The 20,105-nt window shown below is 42.3% G+C and overlaps 1 protein-coding gene across 3 annotated transcripts in view; it reads left to right on the top strand.

The window, feature by feature from the left end:
- Positions 1-533: 533 nt before the first annotated feature.
- Positions 534-20,105, top strand: part of AP3M2 (adaptor related protein complex 3 subunit mu 2) — a 28,908-nt gene continuing 9,336 nt past the window's right edge. Inside the window, exons 1-6 of one of the 3 annotated variants that reach the window (XM_055335426.1) lie at positions 534-596; positions 5,428-5,569; positions 9,759-9,972; positions 11,512-11,855; positions 15,123-15,294; positions 19,309-19,446. In XM_055335426.1, coding sequence (XP_055191401.1) covers positions 11,583-11,855; positions 15,123-15,294; positions 19,309-19,446 — 583 coding nt within the window. In that variant the 5' untranslated portion in view covers positions 534-596; positions 5,428-5,569; positions 9,759-9,972; positions 11,512-11,582. Of the gene's footprint in view, positions 597-2,178; positions 5,570-9,758; positions 9,973-10,098; positions 10,128-11,511; positions 11,856-15,122; positions 15,295-19,308; positions 19,447-20,105 lie in introns of those variants that run through there. The other 2 variants (XM_055335428.1, XM_055335427.1) reach the window with 2 other exon arrangements.

Raw genomic sequence — 20,105 nt, forward strand, 5'->3', positions numbered from 1 at the left:
CCGACGCGCGCGGCGCCGGCTCCCCTCCCCCCGGCCCCGCCGTATGGCGCGTGTGGCACTGGCAGCTGTTGTCACTAGGAGGCACCTCTTTGTCTCCGGGGGATGAAAGACCTTCGGCTCTCGCCGCCACCCTTTTTCTCCGCCCGACCACCTTCCTCGGCGCGCGGCTCCGCGTCCCCGGCACCCGGGGCCCCGCCCGCCCGGACGCCGGAGCTCAGCCCGAGGCGCCGCCGCCCCTGGGCCTCGGGGTCCGCTCCGGTCCCGCGCTCCCTCCTCCGCCGCGCTGCTGCCGGTCCCCCAGCGCCGAGTCGCGGAAGCCTCCCTGCCCCGTGCAGGCTTCGGGGCCGGGGATTCCCTTCGGAAACCTGGGCGCTCCTCCCCCCGCCCGACAGCACCCCCTTCTGCGGCGACGAGCGCACGACCGGGCGGCCCCGGAGGTCGGCGCGGGGCTCGGCCGGCTCCGCTGAGCGCAGCCCGGTCCGCGCAGGGGGCGCGGGTCTGGGGGGCGCCGGACTCGGCGGCTGCACGCCCGGCTGGACGCGAGGCGACGCCACGGGGAGACCGTAAATAACCTCTCAAGCTTCTAAATGAAAAATGTATGATCAGAATGCTTTCTCGAGTTTCTCATTACCTTACGTGAATACCGCAATACGGTTGGCTTTATTTATTCATTTATTTATTTATTTTTCCTGTGGAGGAGCTTTATAAGGATTGAAAAGTGAGAGGGATTGGGGACGGCTGTGTGGCTCAGTGGTTGAGCGTCTCCCTTCCGCCCAGGGCGTGACCCCGGGGTCCCAGGGTTGAGTCCCACATCGGGCTCCCACAGGGAGGCTGCTTCTCTCTCTGCCTGGGTCTCTCATGAAGAGATAAACTTAAAAATCGAGAAAGAAAAAAAGAAAAGAAAAGTGAGAGGGAAGTCTGGCTGAGCACGCGCCTGGGATCCCGGCTCCGGAAGAGCGCCCAGACCCTGTGACCTGCCCGGGGGTTCTAGGAGCACGCGGCGCTTTCCAGGCCTGCCTGCAGGTGGAGCGGGTTACCTGGGTAAGGGGAAAGGGCAGCATCGAGACGCCGGAAGGAGCAGTGGAGAGAAAGATGCAGAAGCTAATAGTCAGTCACCAGAGTGGGAAGAAAGTAAAACCAGGGATGTTGGGCGATTCTGCAGATAAAGATACGCTTAGGCTTTTGTGCGGATCAGAAAAATAATCAGTGTCCATCAAATCTTTTCTCCAAAGGGTGCATACTAGGGAAGAAACTGGAGGACACCTGCTGCAGAATTCTTGGTCTTTCTACCCTCACTTTTTCGAATAATTTAAAAGTTTTCAAAGGGCATTTAAAAAAAAAACAACTTTGGGGATCCCTGGGTGGCGCGGCGGTTTAGCGCCTGCCTTTGGCCCAGGGCGCGATCCTGGAGACCCGGGATCGAATTCCACGTCGGGCTCCTGGTGCATGGAGCCTGCTTCTCCCTCTGCCTGTGTCTCTGCCTCTCTCTCTCTCTCACTGTGTGCCTATCATAAATAAAAAATTAAAAAAAAATTTAAAAAAAATAAAAAAAAACAACTTTGGGCATATTAAAAGTGTAACAAGCAAAAGGGAAAGAAGTTCAACAGGTGACTGACCAAGAGGTGTATTTTTCTGTTTTTTGCTTTGAATTACCATCGATTACTTTTGGTAAACAGAAAGCAGCCCCGTCATCAGGCACACAGGAAATAAGTATTTGCAAAGTGAAGGTTTGTTTTTTCCTCTGAGAGTAATTTTTATCTAAATAACTACCTACAAAATAAGAAGTATGTTACTCTGAAAACTCTTTTTTACAATCCAAACTTCTTTCTTTCCCAACATTACCGAGTAATTTTTGGAGAGAATTCTGTCAGTTGTCCTGTGAGATTTGATTAATATTTCCCCAGTGATTTCAAATGAGACTCCGATAGAGTGCCATGATTTGGCAATAACTAAATAACCCTAGTTAACTTAATGGGTTTTTTTTTTAAGGGTTGAAGATTGCTATTAAGAAATAAAAGCAATTTTCCTTTTCTGAAAAGAATACTCATGGCTGTATCTATAGGCTGACTTATACCAATAAATACATCATTTAGAATATTTTTTTATTTATTTGAGAAAGTGAGAGAGAGCAAGCATGTACAGGGGGAGGGGCAGAGGGAAGAAAGGGAGAAGCAGACTCCCTGATGAGGAGGGAGCCAGACCAGGGCTCCATCCCAGAATCCTGAGATCATGACCTGAGCCAAAGTCAGATGCTTAACTTGTTTATCCACTGAGCCACCCAGGCGCCCCACATCATTTTATTACAGTCACATGTGGAACTATGTAGAAATACACTCTGGAGAGTTCAGAGGCCACCATGGGGATTAAGACAAGGCCAAGTAGAACTCCATGGTTCTGATTCCTATGTGATTCTATTTTATCTGTTTTCTATGTAGGCTTTCATTTGTTTAAGATATTTCACTGCTGAAAAAGAAGAAAAGATCGTTGTTAGTAGAAATTTAGAATTGGAAAGATCTTGGAGATAGTGTAGTCCAATTGTCTCATTTTACAGGTAACATTTTGATTCAAGCAATTTATCTAGGTAACCTACCCAAGATCACAGGGTCAGTTTATGGCTATTTACAACCCTGTGACCAGTTGCCATCCTACTGCCCTTCCAGATCAGAGCTGACCACATTGCCCTCCTCCTGGCCAGACCCTTCTTGTTACGATCTATCTTGTGGAGATTACATGAAAGTTCTCTGGTGGAGCTTTCCTGTTTTCTAGTCAGCTTTCCATAAATCTTTCAATTCCAGACTTTGTTTAAAATATCCAATCTAGGGATCCCTGGGTGGCGCAGTGGTTTAGCGCCTGCCTTTGGCTCAGGGCGCGATCCTGGAGATCCGGGATCGAATCCCATGTTGGGCTCCTGGTGCATGGAGCCTGCTTCTCCCTCTGCCTATGTCTCTGCCTCTCTCTCTCTCTCTCTCTCTCTCTCTGTGCCTATCATAAATAAATAAAAATTAAAAAATAAGAAATATACATATTAAAAAAATATCCAATCTAGGGGATCCCTGGGTGGCTCAGCAGTTTGGCACCTACCTTCAGCCCAGGGCGTGATCCTGGAGTCCCAGGTTGGAGTCCCACGTTGGGCTCCTTGCACTGAGCCTGCATCTTCCTCTGCCTGTGTCTCTGCCCCTCTCTCTCTGCGTGTCTCTCATGAATAAATAAATAAAATCTTTAAAAATAAAATATCATGGGCAGCCCCGGAGGCTCAGCGGTTTAGTGCCTGCCTTTGGCCCAGGGTATGATCCTGGAGACCCGGGATCGAGTCCCACATCGGGCTCCCTGCATGGAGCCTGCTTCTCCCTCTGCCTGTGTCTCTGCCTCTCTCTCTCTCTATGTGCCTCTTATGAATAAATAAATAAAATCTTTACAAAATAATAATAAAAATAAAATATCCAATCTAGGGGCACCTGGCTGATTCAGTGGTTGAGCATCTGCCTTCTGCTCAGGGCATGATCCCCAGGTCTTGGGGTGGAGTCCCGCATCAGACTCCCTGTGGGAAGCCTACTTCTTCCTCTGCCTATGTCTCTGCCTCTCTCTTTCTGTATGTCTCATGAATATATAAATAAAATATTTAAAATAAAATAAAATATCCAATCTATTCATGGACCGTAGGTGCTCTAGTCACTCCCATTGACTGTAGACAGCCTGTTAGATGTCTACCAATTTCCATTCTCCTGTCTATTTACAGAGTCCCATTTGGGAAGGGGAGTAGTAAATGTGCCCAGTTAAAAGTATTCCCAGGACCTCTTTTTAGCTCAATACTGAACAAGAGAGCAAAAGAGGGACCTCATGAAAAAAGCTCATTAAAGGCACTGACTCCCTGTTAGTTCATTTGCTTTTTGTCTTTCCTCCTCCTCTTTGCCTGGAATACAGCTTGATGCCTGCAGCCATGACAAAGATGTGAGCATGAGGTGAAAGTTCCACCCTAGGAATGGAGGAATGGCAGCCTAGGAGAAGCCTGAATCCTTGACATGAAGCTGACATTCTGGCCCTTGAATATGATCCCCATTTGCTCCAATTTAGGATAAGAACAAAGTAGACTAGGAATTCAGTTTTATTGAGCGAACTTCTTTTTGAACACTTACTAGTTGTGTATATAGTATCCTGTATGTTACAGGACATAACAGCATAATAATTCACTCGGTCATACAATGAAACAATTTCCTCTTCTACTGCCCACCCCTAAAGGTAAGGAGAAGGAACCAGTTATATTAAAAACAGGGAAAAAAAAAACTTTTCAAACAGAGGGAACAACATATTCCAGGGCCTAGAAGTGGGAAGTGGGGAGGGTACATTAGAGGGGAAGCAAGAGACTCAATTGGAGAGATGGAAACTGGTAGATAAAAGAGACGTGCCTTAGTCCATTTAAGCTGCTGTAACACAAGTACCATAGTCAGAGTGGCTTAAACAACAAATATTTATTTCTCACAGTTCTGGAGATGGAGAAGTGCAAGATCAAGTCTCCAGCAGATGCGCTGTCTGATGAGAAACTGTTTCCTGGTTCATAGACAGCCATCTTTCCTCTGTTCCCTATGTAGTGGTGTTAAGTCCTTGGGAAGGACTAATCCCATTCATGAGGACTTCACTCTCAGGACCTAATCACATCCCACCGGCTCCACTTCCAAATACCATCCCATTGGGCAATTAGGACTTAACATATGAATTTTGAGGGGACACAAAGAGTCTATAGCAAGGTGGTAAAGGCATTTGAACTTCATGCCTTGGGAAGGCATTGAAGAGTCTAAGCTGCACATAGCCGTTAATAGTTTTTTTTTTTTGAACTCACTTTTGCTGCTGTACATAAAATGAATGAGGTGAGAGTGGAACTGGGAGATCAGTGTGTAGGTGGTTTATAGTCTTTCAGGTGAGAGGCAGTGGTGGCCTGGACTGGAGTTGTGACTGATTTGGATAGAGGATGGATTCCTGATATACTTCAGTGAGGGAATCAGTAGGGTTTGTTTCTGGATTAGATGCAGGGTTGAGGGTAATAGAGGACCTTGTGGGTATTGGTTTGAGTAGCTGAATAGATAGTGATACTGTTTACTAAGATGAGAACTGGAGGGAGAGTAGGACTGGAAGAAGGAAAAGATTGGGGAAGAAAACTCAAGAGGTCCTCTTTCCCCCTTTAAGATGTCTGTGAGGCACCTGAGTGTAGATGTCGAGTGCATGATAAGCTATGTGGGCCTGTATGTTTATGAAGAGGTTGAGGTTGGAGATACAAAACCTAAATTAAATAATTAAAAGAGTACTTATAATCCTGAGGTCATCTAGACGAGTGTAGAGAGAAGGAAGGAGCATCCAAGAAGCCACAGAATAATGCTGTGCCTTGGGTATAGCATCTAGGGGAGGAGCCATTTGGTTAATGATTTCTTCCTTCAGGAGACTAGGACCAGGATGCCAGCCCGAGGCTGCTGGGAGAAGGCTGCTACTGCTTCTTGTCAGGCAAGGTTTGGATCGCAGGACCTTGAGATGAACTTGAGAGGAGGTACAGAGAAGCAGAAGCTCTGCCATCTGGAAGCAGGTATGCATCCCAGGATACCCTCATCACATCACATCTTGTAAGCTACATTATTACTTGCATGTGACTCTTTTTGTTTCCTCTTTATAATCCCCAAGCTTTACACAAGCTTTGTATAAGTATCCATCTGGTCTTTGCTCTGCTGTGGGAAATTAAACAAAAACTTGTGTGTCTACACTGATATTAAAGAGCTAAAGGAATGCTAATCTCCCAAGTCCAGCATGGTGAGGGCAGCCAGTAGCAGGAGTCCCTAAGGAGAAGGTAAGACTCTTGTTTGAGAGTTAGGAGTGTTAACTGTAGGCTCTCCTTTCCAGAAGGATAGGCTCCTTCCATGACCAGGCTTGAAGGAGCTGGTCTTAATTTTTTTAAGGGATCTTTTCTTTAGAGTTTTTTCTCCACATTGGATTATAAACTCCCGAAGACATGTTTTAATTGTCTTTGTACCCTTGGTGTCCAGGAGATATCACTCCATAAATATTAGTTTAATAGATGAATGAATATATATTAGGCATTGATATATGCACACCGTGGTTCTCAGAGTTTACAGTCCAGTTGCAGTGATCAGATTGGGTGCATGAATGTGTGGCACAGTGTCAAAAGCACTGTAGGTTACATAAAGGAGCTATGAAATGCTATTTAATCACAGAAGAGGGATAAATTACTTCTAGTGTGGGGCATCCAGCTTGGGACAGACTTCGTGGACGAGAAAACATATGGCTAGGCCTTGAGGGCTGGAGGGAATTTCCACAAATAGGATGAGTAAGAGATGAATACATGCCAAGAAGAGGGATCAGTGAGAACAAAGACATGGTGAGAAGGCATTCTGTTTCTTCAGTGCATGAGGTTTGATGGTTTGAGGTTTCTTCAGTAGTGAGGTTTGATGCAAGGGTAACATTCATGGATAGGAGCAAGAAGTGTCAAAGCTAGAGAGGGGCTTGGAGCCCCCACTGCAGAGCCCTTAAAAGTGTCTTTCTCAGTGAGCAAGTCCTCTCTTGTCTTAGGCCAAAATATTAATAATAATAATCCAATAATTTTCAGGGAATCCTGATAGCTGAGATTGGCTTCTCACAATGGAAAAATTTCTCAGGGGTGACTGGGTGGCTCAGTTGAGCATCCAACTCCTGATCTTGACTCAGGTCATAATCCCAGGGTCCAAATAAAATCTTAAAAAAAAAAAAAAAAGGACACCTCGGTGGCTCAGCGGTTTAGTTCCTGCCTTTGGCACTGGGGCGTGATCCTGGAGTCCCAGGATCGAGTCCCACGTCGGGCTCCCTGCATGGAGCCTACTTCTCTCCCTGCCTGTGTCTCTGCCTCTCTCTCTCTCTCTCTCTCTCTGTCTCTCATGAATAAATAAATAAAATCTTAAAAAAAAAAAAATCCCAGGGTCCTGGGATCCAGCCCCACACTGGGCTCCTTGCTCAGCAGGAGTCAGGGCTCCTTGCTTCTCCCTCTTCTTCTGCCCTTTGGCTCGCACTCATGTACACATGCGCACTCTCTCTCTCAAATAAATGAATAAATCTTAAAAAAAAAAAAAAAAGAAAGAAAACTCAGCAGTAATTGCTGTTAAACACTAGGATGGTTCGTTAGTGGCAGGTTTAGAAATCTTTTCCCAGAAATGTTTATGTATAAAATGGACTTGCCATTTTAGTCAGTGGTTTCCTGTGGCCCTTCTTAACACCATGACAAGGTAGTATATGAGCTCCCAAATTCTATAATATATTTGATTAAATTCAAAAAATATTTGAGTGTTGAACTTGATACGGCCCTTGGCATTGCTATGAATGAATTCATGCCACCTCTCCCTCCCCTGTGGCTCTCTTCCAGTGATCCCCATCTCAGCAAATGACACTTCCATCCATACAACTGTGCACATCAGAAACCTATGAATAATCCTGGATTCCTCATTCTTCCTTATTATTCATTTTCTAATTAATCCCCTTCATTCTACCCCCCAAACGCCTCTGGAATTTGTCCACTGATTTCTCCAATCCTCCATGCTGGTTGAAGTCACTAGCAACTCTGATGTGGATTACTGCAATAGTCTAAATGATCTCCCTGCCCCCAAGCTTGGCTTTCTCCAATCCATCCCACATGCCTGGTCTTTATGAAATGTAAATTTGAAAGCATTTCACTGTCCTACTTAACATTTCTTCAAAAGGTCTCAGGGCCCAGGCTTATGAGAGAGGCAGGAGGCCAGACCAGACTGCTTAGATCTTCCTGTGTGCTTGAACTCCAGCCATGTTACTTACCTACTTACTTGACATTTGGCAGGTTGCTTAAGCACTCACTGTAGTTTTCTCATCTATAAAAAGGGGATCATAACAGTAATTCATTTCAGGGTAGTTGGGAAGACTAAATGAATCTGGATCTTCCTCTCCTCTGTGAACCTTTAAATTTGGAATGCCACTAGACTCTTGTCCTCTTCTCCATGCTCATTCCCTTAGTCATCTCAGCTGGACTCATGGCTTTAATATCCATATCCTGATAACTCCCAAATGTACATCTCCAGTTCAGACCTCCCTCCTGAATCCTAGACTCATGTATATCCAGCTGCCTTCTCAACATGGCCATTCAATGGCTATCATATATATTTAATTTAATATGACCAAGGCTGAACTCCTAATTTTTTTCATTCAAACTTTCTCTGCCCAAAATCATTTTTTCCCTAAGGATTTTATTTATTTATTCATGAGAGACACACAGAGAGAGGCAGAGACACAGGCAGAGGGAGAAGCAGGCTCCCTGCAGAGAGCTCAGTGCAGGACTCCATCCCCCTGCATCTCCCTGCATTCTTTCTCCAATCCTAGTTTGAGCCATATTTAATTCTCTTATCTCTAGAGCTTTCCACATGTAATCTTCTCTCTGTCCTTCTACCCTTTTATTGGAGGAATCTACATTCATCTCTCATAGGATTTCCCTAACTCTAGGCCAGCCCCCTCCACCAGCAAACGACCCCCGACCCTGACTCCTTGCTCATCAGGTTGCTTTGTAATTACTGCCTTCTCAATTGTCTTCTCCAGCTAGCCTTGGTGACAATAGACACTATGCCTGTGATAGTAGTCATTGCAGCATCTACAGCACCCAGCAAAAGGATTGATACATAGGAGGCTCTCCGTTAATATTAATGCAGGGAATGAGAACGGCCCACAACAGTGATTGCATTTCTGCACCTTCAACACACATTGCTTAGTAACCATGTGCAATTGCATCTTGTGCTGCTTCTTAGGTAATAACAATCGCTGACGCTTTTCTAACTCAATCCTCACAACTCTGGGAAGTTGGTACTATTAGTGCCCTTACTTGAGAAGGGAGGAACTTGAAATTTAGAGAAGTTAAAATACTTTCTCAAGGTCACAGAGCTGGTAAGTGTTGGATCAGGATTAAAACCCAGGAAGTCAGGCACCAGAGCCCCTCAGCTTATAGGAAGACACATCATTCAGCCATTTTGATTTTGGATTTTCTCTTTTACTTACTTAAAAATTAGTCAAGTATCTGTCCTTAGCAAGTATGTCAAAGAACAATCCGTATCACCTTCAATATACAATTATCACAGTCTTCCCTATGGAGGAGTTGCCATTTCTGCTTCCTTTCACCAAAGTGAAAAATAAAGCCCAAGCAGGGTGACAGCCTTGTGGTGTAGATTAACATTATTACCATTAACATCAACATGCTGTTTTATCGAACACATGAAATGTGCCAGGCACCTTCCATTCCTCGTCTTATTTAATAATTTTTAGTTTAAAGGTGAACCTTGTTTGTCTGACGTCTACTTCATGACTCTCTGGATCACAATGATTTGAATCACTTAAAATATATTATCAAAGTCATTAGAACTCCCATGCAATTTGCAGAGTGACCTGCCTAAGTACCTCCTTTTCAGATCTGAGAACTGAGATTTTGAAAGGTTAAGTGCCTTGTCCAAGGTCAGGCAGGTGGTGGCCTGGTTGGGGCTGGAAGAGGCCTCCTGAATCCAGGTCCAGAGCTCTCCATAAGACTCTACAGCCCTTTACTTCACCCGATGCACATAAACGAAAAGGCATCGTGTCTCTTTTTAAATGCATTTATCTAATGGAAATGAGTCATTACTGCTCACGCTTTCTTACCCATGATTTCCTATTTGACAAATCCTGCCCTGGAAATCACACTTTTCAGCATCCCCATCTAGGTACCTTCCACGGTTATCTTCACGCAGGCAGCTGCAGCCGCCCCTTTGTGACTGGGTGATTCAAGGCCAAGGGGCCCTCGGACTGGTCACGACAGCCAATCAGGGTGCGGAGCCACAGAGCTGCACCAATTGGAGATTACTGAAGCCTCAACAAGGGCCAATTGAGGGCTCGAAGCCAAGAAGACAGTGACTGGCAGACAGCTATCAATCAGAGGAGCGGATCATCGATGTCCAATCAGAGGTTTTTAAACCACGGCTGTGGGCGGTGCTGGCGTGAGGCCCAAGGGCCGGCCAATCAACGGGCGAGCGGCCGCCGGCGCGCGTGCGGGGGGGCGGCCGAGGGGGCGGGGCCTGCCGGCGCGTCGGGACTGTGGGCGCTTCGAGGAGCGAGGCTGGGTGAGGAGGGCTGGCGACCCTGGTCGGGGTTGCGGGCAGAGCGTGCATGCACCCGGCCGGGGGCTGAGGGAGGCGGGCGGGGGCGCGCGAGGGTCCGGGCCGGGGGCGCGCCGGGCAGGTCCAGAGTTAGGGGATGCGGTGGGATTCACCCTCCCGGCTACAGGATGCGGCGGGGAGAGCTGAGGGAGCGAGTACACGGCTGGGGAGGCGGCCGACGCCGTTCCGGGGGCTGAGGGAGGAGGGGACGTTGTTGCCATGGTAACGCACGTGTGCAGTCTGGCGACCTTTGTCACCACCTGGACTTGCGCCCCCCTGAAATCCGCCCCCCGCCACCCCCGCCCTAAATGGCCTCCATCATCCTTCGCTCTTAGGCGGTTGAGGTGGACCAGCACAGAGATAACCGCCTTTAGCAGCCACCCCTCCTTCTCCCAGCCCAGTTACCCCCTCTTGCCCTCCCGCCGGCCGGCTGTCAGCGGGCAGAGGGTTTAAGCTTGCCCTGGGGTCCTGGTGTTGCAGGCTTCTGCGGTGTGACCACCTGGGCGGTTCGCCGCCAGCGCGGGGAGTGGCCAGAGCTGGGCTCCAGCGCGGCCGCCGCCTCCTGGGAGATGCCTGGAGAGCATCCCCCAGGGGGGTTGTTGTAGGGCGCCCGGTGCAGAACCTTGTTCCTAACCAAGACCGAGGTGCCGGCTCTCCAGCCGTTGACCGGCTGTCCAATAGATTATAGTATAAAGAGAACTAAATGTGTAGTTTTACATTTTTCTAGTAACCACGTTTTTTTAAAAGGTTAAGTTAATTTTAATATATTTCATTTAGCCTGATATATCAAAATATCAATGTTGAGTTAATGTTAATATTATATTACTGGTATCTAAAGTTCCTTCTTAAATATAAGACCTTCAGTGTGGTGTGTACTTACAGCACATTTCAGTTCAGACCAGACATATTTCAAGTGCTCAGTGGTGGCCTTTAGCTAATGGCTACCGGTTGAGACTAAGCAACCGCTAGCATTTCATGTATGCGCAAGTTGTGGCTAAATACATGAAACTCATCAATATTCTTTGAAACTCTCTTCTGTGCAGGGAACACAGCAATGAGGCAACAAAAAATGTTAAGGCCTCGTCTTTTTTTCTCAAGGAACTTCCAGTCCAGTTGAGAACACAGACATTCAAAAATTAAGTCAAATTTTAAGTGGTTAGAATTAAGGCAATAGTAAAGATAACCGGGCAGTAAATGATTTGCAGACAAGGTGGCTGATAATTATCCTTAGGAATTCTAGAGGGGGATACTTCAGGCTCTTACATAGAGGAAGACTTGAGTCTGCTCTTGAAAGATAGGTATGGTATTTTGGTTGAGTGAAACTGACTGTACCTTCTTTTATTTTTAGGGTTGAAAATTGGCTGTCCTGAAGGTTTTCAGACCGAAAAAGACTTTCCTTTCTCCCTGACAATCTCCACCATGATTCATAGCCTTTTCTTGATCAACTCCTCTGGAGATATATTCCTGGAAAAACATTGGAAAAGTGTGGTCAGCCGATCTGTTTGTGACTACTTTTTTGAGGCGCAAGAGAGAGCTACTGAGGCAGAAAATGTACCTCCAGTTATCCCTACCCCTCACCACTATCTCCTAAGTGTTTACCGTCACAAGATCTTTTTTGTGGCCGTGATCCAGACAGAGGTCCCTCCACTTTTTGTTATTGAGTTCCTTCACCGAGTAGTGGACACATTTCAGGTGTGTGAATTTGAGGAAGCTCGTACATGTAAACTGTATGTCTTTGTGATTCTTTTTTCTTTGTATTCAGCTTCAATTAAGGAACAGTTTAAAAAATCAAAACTGCGATTGCTCACTTCCTCTCCCATCTCATAAGATTCTTGTTTCTGTTTATTGAATTAGCTACATCTGAAATGGCAAATTGAATACCTTTGAACGTGTTGCATAAGAAAGCCACTCGGTATGATTGTATACAGTCATTTTAGTTATATGGAGATTGGAGTTGCCCTATTTTTTGTTCATAAATCAGATGAATTTAGTTTTGGGATGTTTTGTTTTCTTAGTGGACTTGATGCTAGCCATTGTCAACTACATTTGAGTTGCATGAAAAAGTGATGAGTGTGTAAAAATATGTATATTTTCAAGAGCTAGGCAAAAACTCAGTAATGCTTGTTTCACTCTGCTTGGCAGACGTAATCTCTGAACCCAAACTTCATTGTAGGTTTGGGTGCTTATCCACACAGTGTGTCAGTACTAGTGATGAGCTCTTGTTGCAAACTAAGATAAGGTTGGAAATCTTCTGTTCCTGTAAGAATTTAAGTGACACATTTTACAAGACACAGTTTTCACTTTGAGTTTTTCTTTCAGGAATAGATTTGAAGATCTTGGGGAGCAGGGCATAAGGGAAGTATAAGTAAGTTATACCAGGATGTCAGCACCATTTATATTATAGCACAGGGTTTTAGTCTGTCCAGACTGTGGATTCAAACAGTGGGGTCCCTCCCCCTAAAAGAATTGTTCAAATGCTAACTACTATGGTTATTTGCATAACTCAGGCAATAAGTGAAAAGCAAGGGCCCTTTAGTTCAACCTCTGTGTTATGTGAGGTCTGGAATTGGTCATATGAATACAGAAATCGTGGAATCAAGAGATGATGACTCAGGTATTATGGAATTAAAAAACAAGTCAAAGAGTCCTTTCATTTGCACTCATATCTGTATCAAATGTCTAGAATAGCTTTCATCCCAAGAAAATTAAATATATTTTATAATTTTTTTCCCACAAATACTAGCTGGTGTACGATTCTGGGTTTCCAGTTCTCATGTGGCATACTAGTTCCTTCCCACAGTGAAAACTTGAGAATTATAAACCCGAGTATGTGGAAGAAGTAAAAGAAGAATCCAGTAGTTAGGACCTTAAACTTCTCTCGTTGGGCCTCATTATGATTTCCACATATGATACTTTACCCCATTCTAAGATTAACAGTCCCTTTGGTGAAACCCAGCATTTGCTTCATACTGCTATAGCAATATTATGTAATTTATTACAAGACAGGAAGTGAAAAAAGTTGTTTAATCTGGTGGAAACCACAGAGGAATTTGGGATAATAGTAAAGTCGCTAGCTTGGAAGTCGGGCTTCAGAGCGTGTCATTTTTGAAGGATTTGTTAAAAGTAAATGGATATGCCCTGATTTTAATGTCTTTTCTCTCTGCATTATTTTTTTAGTACTAGAATATGATGGAAGAGTTCCAGCTGTAGAATTGCAAACACTTTGCTATAGTAATTTGTCATACTTTCCAACTGCTTAGTTCACATTATGTCTGATTTATAAAATCTCGTGAGGTGTTTTGTGTATTTTTCAAAAGAAAAGCACTCTTGGGATGGAATTGTCTTGCTCCCCCTCCCCCTTAAATCCTCGTTTTTAAAGAAGAATTCTTGTTTTAGGAACACATTCCTGCCTCTTAAGTGTTCTTGGATATTGGAATGTCTCTGATAATTGCTATTATTTGTGTAATTTAGATCACATCTGGAGTCTGTTCAGTTTTGAATATTGTAATTTTAGGAGCATATTGGAAAACTAGAGCATGTTCAAAGAAATGGCAAGGTGGTAGAACTATCTAAAAACCATATACCACACCATCAACAGTGGAGGAATCAAACAGAATTTGTCTGGAAGAAAAACCATTGAAGTGAAAGCTTGTAGCTGTCTTCAAATAACTGTGGGGCTATTATGTAAATTTGTTCTGTAAGGCAGATCTAGGAAGCAAATTTCAATTTAGCAAAAGAAAGAACTTTCTAATAATCAGAGCATTTCATGAATAGAATGGGCTTTCTCAAAATGGTGAATTTCCCTTCAGTGGATGAATTCAAGGAGGGTTGTATGACCATCTCTGAGGTCCTGTAAAAGATTTGACTGACCCTGCTAAAAGGGGCACACCCAAAGACCACAAGCATTCCTTTCTTTTTATCATCGTGTATCACATTTTGCAAAGCACTTTATAGTTTACAAAGTACTTTCACACATACTATCACTTAATCATGCTTAGTTCTTATAACATCCCTGTGTGTCCAGTACTATTAAAGAAATCAAGGCCTGAATTAGCAAGACTTTTTCAGTGAATGACATTAAGGTTAACACCTAGGTCTTCTGATTTGGAATCCAGTGTTTTTTCCACAACTCAGATAATTTAGTATCTAAGCCTTTGTTAGTAAAAGCACAAAGCATTCTTAGAATCCTACCATTTTATTTTTTTATTTTTTTATTTTTTTTTATTTATTTATGATAGTCACACAGAGAGGGAGAGAGAGGCAGAGACACAGGCAGAGGGAGAAGCAGGCTCCATGCACCGGGAGCCCGATGTGGGACTCGATCCCGGGTCTCCAGGATCGCGCCCTGGGCCAAAGGCAGGCGCCAAACCGCTGCGCCACCCAGGGATCCCCAGAATCCTACCATTTTAGAGTAGAAATGATCCAAAGAGATTTTCTGATGTGCTAGTCATCTCCCTCATTTCATTTTATTTCCCTCTCAATTCTTATTTGCTGTATGAATGTCAAGGAATAACCCAGCAGAAAGGGTTAAAAAGATTTTCAGGTCCAACGTGTATCATCAAGTATTATTATTTTGCATACTTCTTTCAAATTCTTGTTCATAAGCACATATGATAGTCTAGATTCCATTTTGTATTCTCTATATTTTGTCTAATTGAAGAAACTAACCCCCCAAAAGTTAAATGGCTTACTCTTAATTTGTAAAAGAAGTTAGTAATGACACTAGTACTGTAAGCCAATATAGTGTTCTTTTTACCAAACTGGGCCACTTAAGAGAACTACAGTTATATTCCCTCATTGTAGAAGAATGTCCTAGAAGCACTGTGTAAACACATGGACAGGACTAGATTCTTTTTTTTTTTTTTTTTTTTAGGACTAGATTCTTATTCTCTAGGAAGATTCTTTCCCTTCATTACAGTCTCTGAATGATTTACATTATATATATTGTATTTTCATCAGGATTATTTTGGAGTCTGTTCAGAGCCAGTGATCAAAGATAATGTGGTTGTGGTTTATGAGGTACTGGAAGAGATGCTTGACAATGGGTTTCCATTGGCTACCGAATCCAACATCCTCAAAGAACTGATCAAGCCTCCCACTATCCTTCGAACGGTGGTCAACACCATAACAGGTATGGAAAAAGGTGAAACCCACAGAAAGCTGCCATTTTGGGTGTGGCTTCCACCCGGGGTGTGCGTTGTTTTGAGTGCTTGTCTTTGGGGCTCTCGGATGTCCAGGTGTTTTAATTTTGCTCATCTTTGATTATGACCTGAAATATGTCTTTCTCATATAGAAAATGCCCTGATTTCAATGACAGAATAAAGTGTGCGCCTTTATTTATTTTTAAAAAACTTTAAAGAAATTTTTATTTATTTATTTGACAGAGAAAGAGTGAGCAGGAGCTGGGGGAGGAGCAGAGGGAGAGGGAGAGGCAGACTCCCTACTGAGCAGGGAGCCAAACATGGAGCTTGATTCCAGGACTCTGAGAGCATGACCTGAACTGAAGGCAGATGCTTAACTAACTGAGCCACCCAGGTGCCCCAAGCATGCTTCTTTAAAAAGAGGGCTTTTGTGTGTGTGTGTGTTGTTTTTTTTTTTCTGATTACGGAAGAAACACTTGATTATTATAGAAATGTCAGAGATACAGAAAAGCACAAAGAACTTGAAAATAAGTCTTAATCCCACTTCAGTTTTGACATATATTTTATCTTTTCTAGACAGATAAATAATGATTAGATGCATGGAATTTTTTACAAACAACTCTTGTATATTTTTTAAAACTTTCTTCAGTATTTTGTGAACATTATCCCATTATGATACATTTTCTTCTACATGACTTTTAATGACTTTATAATTTTCTCCTATATGGAATAGACCTTAAGTTATTTATTCAGTCCATGTTAATGATGTTTCTGATTTTTTTATTCCTTTAGATAACAAGGAATTTTTTTTAAGATTTTATTTTATTTATTTGTTTATGAGAGACAAGAGAGAGAGGCAGAGACATAGCAGAGGGAGAAGCAGGCTCCCCGCGAGATGCAGGACTCGATCCTAGGACTCCAGGATCACGCCCTGAACAGAAGGCAGATGCTCAACCACTGGCGTCCCAGATAACAAGGAATTAACATTCTTATATTTAAGTCTTTGTGTACATGTGAGGTGATTTGTTTTCAGTACTACGAATGAAAGTGCTAGATCCAAGGGTGTGCACATTTTAAGGACTTTAATGCATTGTGCCAAACTGATCTCCAAAAAATTTATACTTTCTGTAGTAGCAATTTCTATTCTGGCCAACCCTATCATTATTAATAATTTTTTCAAAGCTTTGGCAATTTAATAGGTTAGTTATATCTTATTTACACCTCATTTTTTATTATTAAGGAAGTTAAAACCCATTCTAGTGTTTATTGAGTGTTCTTCCTCTATTGTGAATTTACCTAGTTGTGTCCTTTGTCCAGTTTTTCTTTTGTTGTTGAAATGTTTTTCTTTTTTTTATACTAATTTAAAAGAATTCCTTTTGGGGCACCTGGGTGGCTTATTCCATTAAGTGTCCAGCTCCTGATCTCAGCTCTGATCTTGATCTCAGGGTTGTGGGTTTAAGCCCCGAGTTGGGCTCCATGGTGAGTGTGGAGCCTACTTAAAAAAAAAAAAAAAAAAAAAAAAAGAATTCCTTTCATTTAAGAACATTAAACTAATGTATGTATATTGGAAATATACATGGTAGTTTGTAGTTCTATATATTTTTGAATCCTCTGTTATAAATATTTTCCCGGGCAGTCCAGGTGGCTCAGCGGTTTAGCACCACCTTCCGCCCAGAGCATGATCCTGGAGACCCAGGATCGAGTCCCACGCCGGGCTCCCTGCATGGAGCCTGCTTTTCCCTCTGCCAGGGTCTCTGCCTCTCTCTCTCTCTGTCTCTCATGAATAAATAAATAAAATCTTTTAAAAAATAAAAATAAATTATTTTCTCACAGTCACTTGTCATTTAATCATTGTCCATGGTGTGTTTGTTTAGCCACATTTAATTCTGATTTAGTTATATTAATCATTCTGCTTCATTGAGCTCTTACATCTTGGGTCTTGCTTAATATATAACAAGGATTTGCATGGCATTTTACAAACTAATTGAAAAATACGGGGGGGGGGAAGGGGGGGAGAAAAAAAAGAAAAATACTTTTAAAGAAGTATAAATATGCAGAATAGCTGGGTATATTTTGAAAAAGAGTTCCAAAGCTGTTGGACAGATTTGCCTTAAATATAAAGCTGTATTATACATGTAGTATAGGAAGTAAAAACTCGTAGATAAGTTATAAAAGCCAAGACAGTTTTGAAAATAAATATTTTTTAAAAAGAACAAGAGCAGAAGAGAAAATGTGTCATATAAAATACATTTTAATAAGTTTTGGTAATTTTAAAAACATAGTATTGACCCAGTAATAGACAAATAGATGATTCTGATAAGGGATAAGGTAGTTCAGAAATGGACCCTTGCTTTTGTAGAAATTTGGTATATATAGATGCCATGTATCTTAGCGTGGGCCAGGGGCAAATTGTTAAATATATTGTATTAGGACAGTCAGCTTTGATTTAGAACAAAATGAAGTCCCCTATTCATTCTGTACACAAAATAAATTCCAGCAAGGTCAAAAAGTTAAATACAAACCTTGTAATTGTTAGAAGAAAACCTAGGGGAATGTCTTTTTGATCTCAGAGAAGGAAGGGTCTTCTTTTTTAAAAGTGTATTTTCTTCTAATTATTTTATGGTTTTACTTTTGGACTTAATTCTTAAATCCATTTGGGAATATCTTGGTTTACAATATGAAGGAAGGCTCCATGTTTATTTTTCCAAAATTACCTACCAGTTTTCCTAGTGCCAATTACTAGGGCATTTAAGATTACTAAAGTAACCTTTTTCCCTGTTTTAAAGTGATATTTTTGTGTTTTACTAAATCACTGTGGATTCTTTGTCTGTTTTTAGGCTTACTGTTTTATCTGCTTTAATTATTATAGCTTGATGACATGTTTTTATTTTTTATTTATTTACTTTTTTGATGACATGTTTTTAAAATGGTGCCTCATTTTAAGAAAACACGTTTGTTGGGTTTTTCAATATTCTGGATTCATTTAACTCTTAAACGTTTTGTTAGTGCCTGAATCATTTATGAATACTATGTAGTCATTTTTCTGAATCTCTCTTAAATCTAGAAAAAGGTACCTGAGAGTCACTTTTGAAAAGTTGAAATGTTTTGCAAACATGCTGAATATATGTGTGTGTTTAACGTTTCTTTCTTTAGATTAAAAAGATCCAGGTTGCAAGAAAAGGAAATAGATTTTTTTTTTTAAATTTTTTATTTATTTATGATAGTCACAGAGAGAGAGAGGCAGAGACACAGGCAGAGGGAGAAGCAGGCTCCATGCACCGGGAGCCCGATGTGGGATTCGATCCAGGGTCTCCAGGATCGCGCCCCGGGCCAAAGGCAGGCGCCAAACCGCTGCGCCACCCAGGGATCCCAGGAAATAGATTTTAAATTAGTTGTAATATTTCAGAATTTCAGCATAGAACTTTTGGATTAAAAAAGTTTTTGATGCTTGTGGGAGGGAAAAACAAGGAGTTGATTTACAACTCTTAATAGACAGGGAAAGACCTAATTTGTATTCTTTTCCTAAGATTCAGTATAGTAGTAGTAAAATGTGTACATTTTAATACCTAGAAGAAATGCACTTAAAAGCCTACCTTAAACTAGAATATCATTTTTACCCATGAAAATTTTATATTAATATGTAGCTCACTATCCCTACTGAAAGCCAGTACATTATTTAAGCTACAAGCTATTGTGAAATTTGAGAGACTCAGGTTCAAGTTTCTTTCAAAACCAAAATATGATATCTATTTCTCAGGTAACTTTTTAACCTTTATTCTGCTCAAATAAGCAGACTAGATGGCGACAAGTTTTTAGAATAGACTGGTTATCCAGATAGAAGTTGAGAAAACACTTATATCTTCTTTTTTTTTTTTTAAGTCCACCAATTTGAGTGTATGAGTAGTGGGAGCATAGAACTTCTAGGGAAGTGTTCTATGACTATTATATAATTGGTTACATTTAATTAAATTGGAATTAAATTACAGTCAAATTCATTATTGTAGGAAGCACCAATGTGGGTGACCAGCTTCCTACTGGACAGCTCTCAGTGGTGCCCTGGCGACGGACTGGGGTAAAGTATACCAACAATGAGGCCTATTTTGATGTGATCGAAGAGATTGATGCCATCATTGATAAATCAGGTAGGTGCTTTTATTTATTTATTTTTCCTAAAGATTTTATTTATTTATTTATTCATGAGAGAGAGGGAGAGAGGCAGAGACATAGGCAGAGGGAGAAGCAGGCTCCATGCAGGGAGCCTGATGCGGGGCTTGATCCCGGGACTCCAGGATCATGCCCTGAGCCAGTGGCAGGCGCTAAACCACCGAGCCACCCAGGGATCCCCAGGTAGGTGCTTTTAAACTGTTTTCAGAACTAGAAAGAAAGTGTCTCCTTCATATACTTGGTAGTATCAGAATTATCTCTTATTCAAGATCATTTTAATTTAGTACCTACTTTGTGTCAGGTACTGTGCTAGGTACTGGGAATATACTTAAATATTAATATGCAGATGACATGATCATATATACAGGAATGCCTAAAGACAGTAACAGTAAAAAACTGTTAGAACTATAAACAAATTCGGGATCCCTGGGTGGCACAGCAGTTTGGTGCCTGCCTTTGGCCCAGGGCGCGATCCTGGAGACCCGGGATCGAATCCCACGTTGGGCTCCCAGTGCATGGAGCCTGCTTCTCCCTCTGACTATGTCTCTGCCTCTCTCTCTGTGTGTGTGTGTGACTATCATAAATAAATAAAAAAATTAAAAAAAAGAACTATAAACAAATTCCATAAAGTTGCAAG

The sequence above is a fragment of the Nyctereutes procyonoides genome, unplaced genomic scaffold (assembly GCF_905146905.1).
Source record: "Nyctereutes procyonoides isolate TBG_1078 unplaced genomic scaffold, NYPRO_anot_genome, whole genome shotgun sequence".
Lineage (NCBI taxonomy): Eukaryota > Metazoa > Chordata > Mammalia > Carnivora > Canidae > Nyctereutes > Nyctereutes procyonoides.